Source organism: Solea senegalensis, linkage group LG8 (genome assembly GCF_019176455.1).
Source record: "Solea senegalensis isolate Sse05_10M linkage group LG8, IFAPA_SoseM_1, whole genome shotgun sequence".
Lineage (NCBI taxonomy): Eukaryota > Metazoa > Chordata > Actinopteri > Pleuronectiformes > Soleidae > Solea > Solea senegalensis.
The window spans coordinates 14,377,975-14,389,305 of NC_058028.1; the positions used below are offsets into that span (position 1 = coordinate 14,377,975).

An 11,331-nucleotide genomic window follows, 5' to 3' on the forward strand; every position below is an offset into this window, starting at 1 on the left:
AAAGCATGGCTGATGAAGACGGCACATAACTGCCCAGTGAAAAGTGTAATGCATAAGACTGATGGCGTGACATAACTGGACAATCACACCTGCCCGTTCCTGCCATTCTTCAGTGTGGATACTGTTTCCTAAAGTCATTACTTTATCTACTTAACCACGATATTACTGTGCGAAAACAGATCCAATCACATCGTGCGTCCCCTTAAGGAAGGCCAGCACTCTTTTGTTTGCATTTAGAATGGAGGTCACGACCCTTGCTGACCTGGATTACCACAAGCTCCTATAACAATCTGATGAGGTGCTAAACATAGCTCCTGCACCTGGGATGGTTTCTCCAGTGAAGGCTAGAGTGACCGGCTCTGACCCAGTCTGCATGAGATTTGAGCTCCTTTCTGCCACAGAGAGGATATAGAGAAGAATTAGTTTGTTTTTAGGTCAAAGGCTTAACACCAGCAGAGTGTGTGTGTGTCTGTGTTTTAATGCACGGCATTATCATGCATCACAATATAACACACTTGTATTATGTACACGTATAACATCTTCATGTTGTGAAGCCATGTCGTCATTGCTGATTATGTTTTACATCTGTTGAGAATGTGCGTTCTGCCGTAATGTTGTGATATGTTATTATTGCTTGATGATGATGTTTTACATTTGGTGGGAATATATTCTGTTTTGTAAATGTGTTTTTAGTCAGCTGTTGACTTGGGGACAAAAAGAAATGACCAACAAAAAATACCAAATATGAAAATGAGCCGTTACATAATTCTGATCCAGCCATATGGTTGCACAATGTCTCCCTCAGTGCAACTTAATAGTAAATAAATACATGTTTTTCATGGTAAATTTAAATTATAATAGATTAATATTAATATTTCTTGCTCAACAGTATACTGTCCTGGTTATTTTGAAGAACCACTAAAAAGGAAGCTGCATCTGCCAGTCACCCCAGAACCTATGACTTATGTTATTCTTAAATTTGTTTTGTCATTGTAAAAGGTTTTTGTAATATTTTCAGTAACAATAGATAAATTGTTTCTGCTGTATTTTTCAGAAAATAATGGACACAGTGTTTTTGTTTAAAGCATATCTTTACCATTATTACATGTTTGAATGCAGTTATTTCGCTCACAGAAATGTTGGTGTGTGTAAAATGAACACATAGGATGAAAATGACATGCAGGTGGAGTAATGCTTAGTCAGTTTATTGATTTATGGAAAATATATCACATCTTTACATATTTGATACCTCCAGAATAAACAGTCTTGTCACGGTTTTCATCCATACATCAGAGTCAAAGGTAATCAATTGCAACGCCTCAAACTGAGCAGCATTTAATATTCAGACTTATTTTAGGAATCCGAGTCATCTCTGCTAACGTGCTTTGCAAATTTCTGGATCCACTGTCACATCTAAAGCTCAGTTCTTTGCTACAACTACATTTACTGCCCACCTGTACGTCCCATTTTAACAACCAAATACACCCCTCCCCAGCCCATCACATTTAGATATTGGTTGATATACAGTATATATTCATGTTCATTAAAACAGCAAGCAGAGTGAAGTTTGAATCTCTTAACTACAAACTGAAGGTCAGACACCAAGGACAAGATATGAGTGAAACAAACGGTAGGAGCTGTTGGTGTGTGTGACATTTGTTTTTTTTATTTTCTAAACCTTTGTAATATCCACATGATTTATACCAAGTATGTTTAACTGCATGTATTATGCCATTTCATTAAGTAAGTTATTATATTCTACTGAACTACAAGTCCTGCATAAAGGCTGAGGTGTTTTTTTTAAGTGTAGAGTATTTATGGCACATCTCAAAACCAAAGAGAAAACATGTCACATGTCATTTTACTACAACAATAGGCAATGCAAACTTTACGATACACACACACACACGTATATATGTGTATATATATATATATATATATATATATATATATATATATATATATATATATATATATATATATATATTCATAGATATATTTTGTGACCAAGGTTTGTCATCAATACATTAATATTTGAGAACACATTTATAAAGCATTACATTAATACTGTATCATCAGGATATCCGTTTGCAGAACAAATGTAATAACTGCAGTCCTTCAAGTTGTGTTTTCACAATAATCATCCTGAAGCAATACAACATATTACCGTCTTTAGTTGGTGCTGCAGGCAAAGCCCGCGACTCAGAGCAAGACAATTCAACTTTCCCAGAGGGAACAAAGTCTTCAGCACTTTGGCGTCTCCCATTGTTGTCCAAACTCTACAAAGGTGTAAGAAATCTCATCTCAACCCGAGCACCAATGAACACCCAACACTGCAACCATTTGCTCTTGCAATAATTAATAGTGACACAATTCTTTAACAGATATAGAACTATATATATTAATGTATGTTCCTCCAGTGTACACACTCTGACCAGTACCTCTGAATGGATCAGAGCCTCCTTGTTGCGACAAGAAAACTGTCACAGGAAGGGTGCATGCAATAGGAGTACTCAATTCAGCTTTTATGGTCAAGATTATTTGGTAAGATCTGAATAGCTGGCTTCTCTATACAACTGTGACATGGGCTCCTATTCTGCTACCATTTCAGTGTTGCTCTTTCCTCTAAATTAATCAAGAGCTTGGGTGTCTAAGCAAAATCTTGGTCTGAAGTATGAGGGCTTCTGCCCTCTTAAAGCTTGGTCCATTAACTTCTCCAGGGATTATTCTGTTGGTGTTTGCTAAACAGATACCTTTGAAGTAGTTGGAAAATGCTAAATTCTACATGTAAGTGATATTGAGGGGAAGTTAGTTTATCATTTGATAATTGCTCCTTTTTATGTTTTTTTTTTGAAGACAGTGATCTTAGGAAGGACAAGCAATGCTGAGAGAAATGTCAGTGATGTCTTCACTTGGCAGTCATCATCTGGACAAACTCTGTGAACAGAGCAGAGAACAATGCTTATGCAGTTTGCGGGTTTCCATCTCAATAGACATTTGTTCTAAACAAATACGAGTTTGTAACTACAATCACTGTTAATTTTAACACCTGCAAAGAAAAGGCACACAAAATCAAATATCTCACCCTCGTAGTTGACCTGACCATCGCCGTCAATGTCGGCTTCACGGATCATTTCATCCACCTCCTCATCGGTAAGCTTCTCCCCCAAGTTGGTCATGACATGCCGTAGCTCTGCTGCACTGATGTAGCCGTTACCGTCCTGCAGGCCGCAACAGAGGAGTTCTGTTATTGTATTTATTCTCCATTTTATATAAAGTCAAATATCCCTTTCTGTGTACAAGCTCTACAATTTTCTCACTGCGAATAACAAGAGTTTGTCTTTGCCTGTGTGACTGAACATTTGAAAATTATTGTCCAGTATGGATGAAAAAGGGAGTTAAGGAAAATAAAGTTATCACAAGGATACAACGGATTCTTAAACTGATCAATGGCAAACACAGAGCTAATGTTAATATTCTCCAACGCACCTTGTCAAAGACTCTGAAAGCTTCTCTGATCTCCTCCTCACTGTCTGTATCTTTCATCTTCCTGGCCATCATGGTCAGGAACTCAGGAAAGTCAATTGTCCCATTACCTACACGATCACAAAAACAAAACTTTAGGGGCTTTTATTTTGGTAATCGTCAATTAACACATGTGAACCATTTCATAGCTGGTCCATGAGAGAGCACAAACATGTTCACAGTGTTCAGCATCCTCATAAGTACATAACAAACCAACACACATTTTGTATTGGGCTGGGCTCCAGTACGAAGTGTTATTGTTACATTTGCCAAGGAGGTTGTGTATTTGTTTGTGAGCAGTGCAACTCAAAAAGTACAGGACGGGTCTGGATCAAATATTCCACAAGGAGGAAACATTCCTAATTTGGGGAAATACCGATTTCAGGTCGACAATGGAAACTGAGCAGGTTTATGCATTTCTGCATTAAGCAAGAGAAGAAAACCACAGATTATTTTTAGATTAGACATAAATTTGAGTATTTAATAAGATTCTTGCTTTTTACATGGGTATAGGTGGGGATGTTTAGTTAGTAGATGATATCTCAATAGCAATTTAAACCAAAGTACTGATTCCATAAATATTTCCAGCTCCCCAGAGGAAGAGGAACATTTGACAAGATGATGGTAGTAATATAAAGTTACAACAAGTGTAATTTTGTTGTATGTTTGTACGTTTCATCCTCACCATCAGCATCCACCTCATTGATCATGTCCTGCAGCTCGGCCTCAGTGGGGTTCTGTCCCAGAGAGCGCATCACAGTTCCAAGCTCTTTTGTAGTGATAGTACCATCACCATCCTTGTCAAACAGTGAGAATGCCTCCTTGAACTCTGAACATTCACAGAAATAACATTCCGAGTATTCAGTGACAATTCAGGTCAATATAGACACTGCATGCTTCATAGCATAGTCGACCAATATAGGATTTTCTATGGCAGACGCCAATTTTTAGAGATCAGTGCAGCCATTGGCAGATTATTGAAACCGGTTTTCTTTTCCTTGCCCCATCTGATACAATTAAACTTGTTAATGATAACATATAATACAAAAGAAATGCTTCACTTCCACACCAAGCCATTCAACAAGACTGGGTGGGTCTGTCTCTCTATTATGTACAGTATTTTCAATAAAATGAATGTGTAAACTACACAATCACATGAAAAAAACTTGTTGAGCAACATTTATCAAGCAAAAATTGTAATTTGTAATAATTGGCTGATGGAATAATTACTAATAACAAACACTGCTAAGGTATGTACTCACCAGCAATCTGCTCCTCAGTCAACTGGTCGGCCTGTTAACAAAAGAATAAGACTCTGATAAAACAATGACAGAGTCACAGTGAATGTTTTTGTTCAACCAGCTAATCTTCATTCAACCATCAATCACAACAATAGAATCCTTAACAAAGCTAAAAAAAAACCACAAAAAATAAAACAAAAAGATTATATTTAAAAAAAAAAAATATATATAAATAAAAATAGATAATTTAATGATTAATGCTGCCTACAGTAAACCAAAATTTCACAGTTCCCTTTTCATTTTGAAGGTGAGCAAAAATGAAGACTGAGTAGACGGCATAATGTTCAAAATGTTGTCTTGTCAACTCAAACAGGAAATGTCACTGAGGAAACACCCTTTCCCACAAAAGAGAGCAGCATTTCACTTACACTACTTGTTACTTGCTCTGACTCGACATATAAATTTCACTCTCTGACGTGAAGTAAAACTTTTTATGCCAATGTATGGTATCTTTGTGTTAATATGTTCCGTGTAGATAAGGTAAAATACGTCAATGAATTTGAGGTGCAGGACATATGAATTTGAGATCTGATAAATCAGAACACATTAAGAACTGGTCTGAGATACTTGTGGTCACATTCTGAACCGTGACGTCCTCTGACCTGATTCAGTTCCGTCATCCAAAGTGCTCGACACTTTTACATTTGTTGAAAATACTGATACTGATTCCTTCTTTTAACATCTCAAAAGAATAAAGTCTTACTGCTATATCTTTGCATCTCTTTTTTGCCATTTGAAAGCAGTAAAATCTTACTGCTGCATCTCTCCATTTCCTTGACTCACATCTCTCTCAATCTCTTGTACAAACACGTACTGTACCAGTCTGTCATGGTCACATTGGCTAGAAAACAACAAAGCATAGACTTGTTTACATAGAATGTGAGTGAATGAAGTCACACCTGGAAGTTAGATATGTGTAACATACTAAACAAAGGGAGAGATAGGAACTTCTTATCAGCACATCGTACAAAAAAAAAACGTAAAAATCAGCCAACGTAAATCCACCACATATCAATCTATTGCAATTCAAGACTGTTATACAATCTGAGAGTTGATAGTTGCTGTGACTTAACTACAAAGTATAATTAGAGATGTAATATATAGAATAAAAATATCTACAATTTAACCTCACGGTCCTCAATCATGTCGACATTTAATAAAGGACACATTGATTACAGGGCACTATATTTAGGGCTGCAATGACTATTCGATTAATCCATTATTAATCAATTACCAAATTACTCAACTATTTTGATGGTTTTTTTCAATAATTAATACAAGCTGTCAAGATGATTTTTCAGCTTCTTAAATGTGAACATTTTCTGGTGTATGGGCTCCATATAACAACATCATAACAACTGAATAATTTAGGATTGTGGAAACAAACATTCAAATTGAAAATACTCATTAGTTGCAGAACAACTTATATCCTATCAAAACTTATTCATAAAGTATTAGATTTGGCCTTTTGTGTTGTATATAATTTAAAATGTTAGACTTCTTTAATTACTGCAGTCAGGTGTAGTTTTTTTTTTATTTAAAGCAAAACACACAACTCCTAAACTGCAGCACTACTTTAATGAGTTAAAACAACATGAACACATTTGGATTCAGCCGGGACATTTCTCAAATTCATCTGAGACGTCCTTCCGTTATCCTTCTGAGGTCTTACCAGGCCTGTCTAAGTCAGTCAACATGCCCACTTCAGGCTGAGAAAGTGTGATGAGGGACGGGTATAAATATTCCACCGCCCGAAATACTCACGCCTGCTATAATTAGTGAGACATGAACAGGGTCGCCAATGTAGCACACAGAATATCACCACAACTAACCACCTCTTTGAATCTTTTTAACTGAACAAACAAGGCTGAGTTGATTAATATCAAATCAACATCCGAGTCAACTATTGCTTAATAATGCTTGTTGCTTTGTGTCTGTGTGCATGTTGTCATGATTGGCAAGTCTGCAGCTTTAAAATACTGGTGACAGCTAAGTAATGCACATTAACAGGACCCAAAATATATAATTAATCAAAAAGGTAACATTATTGTAGCTCAGTGTGGTGGTGGTAACAGCAAGTCTCCTTTGAGTCATTTTCAATGAGTCACTGTTGGGTTTTTTTTGGTCGCGGGGGGGCACAAGAGAAAGTATTCTTTGTCAGCCAAGTCAGTTGTGCTGAAGCAAGCAGTGTCTGGATCAGAGCAGAGCACAGTTCAATATTTGAGGAATATGAAGTACAAAGAGTGTGAAAAGAACTCAGTAACACCCACAAAAAACAGTTTCAGCAATCTTGCAAGATCATGACAAATTATGCTCTGGATCATGTCAATCAAATTAATTTGTTTGACACGTAATCAAATGACATGTAATTTGATTATGATATCAAGTACAATGTATGTAGACTATGCGATACTAACACTTATTGAATCGAAGGGCTATGAATCAAGTTATTGTAAAAGATTTGCATGCAAGAAAGATAAAATGTCATTAGCACATGCTAGTGGCAAATTACAGAGAGGGATGAGTTGCTTGCTGACAATGATTCTTTTTATGTTCAGAAAAATATCCAAAGAAGCGACAGAAAGAGAATGAGGACTTGGTTTCACCTCCACATCCATGTCGTTATGACGTTTTAGCATGGCCATCTTTAGTCACATGACCATGACAACAGCCATTTTTAGCCTCTTTTGGAGTCACAACCAAAGAAATTGCTATGATTGTTTCATGTTGTCCTCCTTCATCTAGGACAGCCCAAAACAGTGTATACTTGGCAATCTCACCAGAGATCACATTTCCTCAAATTAAATTGAAGATTACACATGCTTTAGGGTCTAGACTGATCATGCAACCCTGACTGCATGCTGCCCAAAGAGAATGTGCTAAAAATGTTATTTCAAATTGAAAAGGGCATACGATCATCACAGCATAAGATCTATCCCAAACCAAAAATGAGGATAGGAAAGAGAAGTCAAAAAATGCGTTGACTTATAATTTGTAGATTATAGATATGAGCCAGTCCAAGACATTGTATCTTTATAAATCCAACACTAGTCAAAATCACTGAATCAGATATTGGGGTAAAAAAGTAAAATCTGTCTTTACACACTACAACATAAATGCTTCATTAAAGCAATGGCAATGTGTCTTAACTGTTGGAGTATTACGTAAATGGCTGTAGGGCTGCAATGATAAATTGGTTATTGATTACTAAATCAATTGTCAGCTATTTTGATAATCTATTTGGTCTCTTCGTTTTTTTTAATCATCATTATTAATAACAACAACACTAATAACAATAATAATGATAATATCAAACGGTGAAAACTGATTGATTTCAGTTTGTGGACAAAATAGGACATTTCAGAACATCATTTTGGGGACACACTTATCAAATGAAAAATTGTGTAAATAATTAGTTACAGCCCTAAATGGGTGGTTAAGATGGACAGAAACAGTTCTTTGGAAACATTCACAGTTACTTTAATTGATTGTCTGATGGATCAGCTATAAACGCAAACCCTGGTCCTTCATTTTCACAATTGTGTTACTTGTTAACTGTTTTCTGAAATGCAGCAAACAAGTGCATAGGAGAGAATCCACTTCCTGTTTACCCTGGCAGGGTCGGCTCAGTGCACTTGAAGGTCATATGATATGTTATAAAGGAACACTCAACTGGACGCAGATTATTTATCAGTTATGTAGCTGAAGTTGTTTTCAATAGATAAATATTGTGATATTAGTCTTGGTAAACACTCAAGTTTGCAATATCGATATTAGGAATGAAAAAGTAGTACGAGTCATAGCCATCAATCAGGAGCAGCTGAAAGAAGATGAAAAAGATGCAGCATGCGTGCATCAGTGTAGCATGAGCAAAGTTTCCATTATGGGAGACTATATCACAAACCACATGTTATGTTACATTACCGATAACACTGTATGAAAATAAAAGGACAGAGTGCAGTGAAGAGGGTTAATTGGCAGTGCTACAAATGGGGCTTTTACGTGATGGTTAGTTCTCTTTTTGGAGGGTGCACTGCGGGTCCAGCAGCCTACTGCACCAAGCATGGTTTGGTTCAATGCGGGGCACACAGGATCATTCGGAGGGAGCAGAATGCGGTGGCTCAACGTTATGGCGCAATACGTAACGGAGGAGATGCTGTCATGGTGGTGCTGTGAGGAGAGCCTAACCCCCCCGCCCCCCCAAAAAGAAGCATTTTATATTCTTATGTAATCACATCGGTTGGCCTTGTTTCGCTTGTTGCGCATGTCACACTAATATCAAAAGTAGCCTGCTGCTGACTGAAGCTATACTGGACCAGTGCTGCAGCAACTAAGGAAAAGGGCAGTTCGCTAAAATACTCAGAATATGTCTTGCAAGATTAACGAGATGTGTTCCAAGATCACGTTTACAGTGGACGGTCTATTTTTACACAGCTTCACCAGCACTCCACTACCACGCCCACTCAAGATTCCAAGCTAAGGGTTAAAAACACTCACATAGGAAAACGCGATCCAGACAGAACACAATCATTTTCACAGGAGAGGAAAAAAAAACATTAGATGAAATGGCTTATTTAAGAGCAGGGAGCGAAATCACCGTTTTCCTCTCTACACGACGTGCAACCTGCGCAGTTGACTAGGTGGTGTTTTGTCATTATCTGTTGAATAATGTTAAACAACAGTTGAGATTATATGTATGTATATACACACACACACCTATTAGTTTAATGGTCATCCAAAGCACTGCAGCGTCCCCGTGCTCTTTTTATAGCCAAGTGTAACATCTGCTAGTGGGTAGCTGGTGGCTACTAAAAGGTTTATCGCATGCATAGGTAAAGATTACCGTTTACCATGTATATTAATAATAACAACAGACTGGCTACATAGAGGGGATTTCTTTTCCAGAGTGCTGTCACAGCTAGCAAGTCCACATAGCACTAACTCGAGTTAACGTTAGCCTTTACTCACCATTGTCCCTGTGAATTTTCTACTTCAGTGGAGACGACTCGACAGACAGCTTGAGTTGCAAAATGTAATACGAGTAAAAATAATTAATAATATCGAACCGTGTTAAAATATGTGTCCGTGAATGTGTCAGCTTAGCAGCAGAGTTGCCCGGAAACCTCAATCCAACGACGCCGGTCACGGTGTGTGCTGTTAAGCTTCACTTGTCTCTATATCCCTCCGCGTGTGTCTGTTCAGTTGTTCAACGAGGTGCTTTGCCAGCTTACCGGACACTACAAATGAAAACGATTTAAATATGAATACACATTCACTGTTTATTAAAAAATGTCAGTTGGACTCAACACATAACAAACCATAATTCCTTTTACTCTGTAAAAAATCTCGACCGCACTCGAGAACAGTGGCGTGAATTTGGAAGGGCAGGGGCGAAAATTAAAAAGGGCACCACTAGTACACTTAAGACAGGCATGTCCAAAGTCCGACTTGGGGCCAATGGCAGCCTGGCCCTGCAGAATTTCAGGAGGACCTCTATATGGACCGCCACACATTGTTTAACAGAGTAAATTCAAGTTGCATTTTGTAGTAATGTTCAAAGGTCTAATGCATGAAGCAGCTGGCTCCCACATTCTGTCTTTGATTATCCAACATTCATCTCAATATTTTGTGATGTAGACTGAAGTTGGTTTTTGTTGGTCGTTTATATAAAAAAACAAAACAAAACAAACAAACAAACACAAGTTCTGATTTTTCAACTTCTTGGGTACATTTTTTGGTTTCTTTGCTCCATTACAAAAAAAACAAATTTGTTTGTGGACCAAACAATATAATTTTCAGGTCTACTTGTTTGTGTGTCAGTTATTTTCCAATTAGTGCTGCAACAATTACACTTAAAATTATTTGGATAACCAATTGATTGGTAGTAGATTGGCAAACTTAGTACATTTCTATTGGAACTTGTTGGAAATTTTGTAAACATCAAAAAATGTTGAGACAACTAGGAGATCTGGCAAACAAGAAAGAATTTTGACATCCATGACCTGAAGGTTTGAGTTTTCTGGTTAAGATGAAACTAACACATGAAGCAGTGACAAGGGTGCAGAGATAATGCAATTTGTTTTTAAATTCCACACCTTTAAGTTCAAAGAACTAACTTGTCAAAACATTCATCACTGAACCATAGAAAAAAGAAATACGAGTCGACGATCAAGAATTTATACCCTCCCATGGAGGATAAAGCAGAAGATAATTATGGATTCATAAAAAGGCAATAAATACAGGTTTTCAATGTCAATCATTATAGGCTGAAAGTAGCAGTGTTTGCATTTTAGTGCTGTGTCATGTGCACGTACAGTGTTTTGTGATGTGTGGTTGGGGGGGTTCTAGGAATCTCTGGCTCAGGTGGTAAAGTCCATATAAAAACTTCTGAGCTGTGGAGCAGAGTGATGTAGCAGCCATTGAGGCATTCATGTACAGTATCTGGAAAAAGTTAGCACACTTTAGTATAAAGTAAATATGGATTAAACAATCTGAAGACAACACA

General features: G+C 37.3%; 1 protein-coding gene across 1 annotated transcript; it reads right to left on the reverse strand.

The window, feature by feature from the left end:
• Positions 1-1,189: 1,189 nt before the first annotated feature.
• Positions 1,190-10,019, reverse strand: calm3a (calmodulin 3a (phosphorylase kinase, delta)). Its single transcript, XM_044032372.1, has 6 exons — positions 9,795-10,019; positions 4,788-4,818; positions 4,211-4,354; positions 3,490-3,596; positions 3,086-3,221; positions 1,190-2,937 (listed from the first exon to the last, which is right to left on the reverse strand). The coding sequence occupies exons 1-6, from the start codon at positions 9,795-9,797 to the stop codon at positions 2,909-2,911; spliced, it is 450 nt and encodes a 149-aa protein (XP_043888307.1). The 5' UTR covers positions 9,798-10,019; the 3' UTR covers positions 1,190-2,908.
• Positions 10,020-11,331: the final 1,312 nt, after the last annotated feature.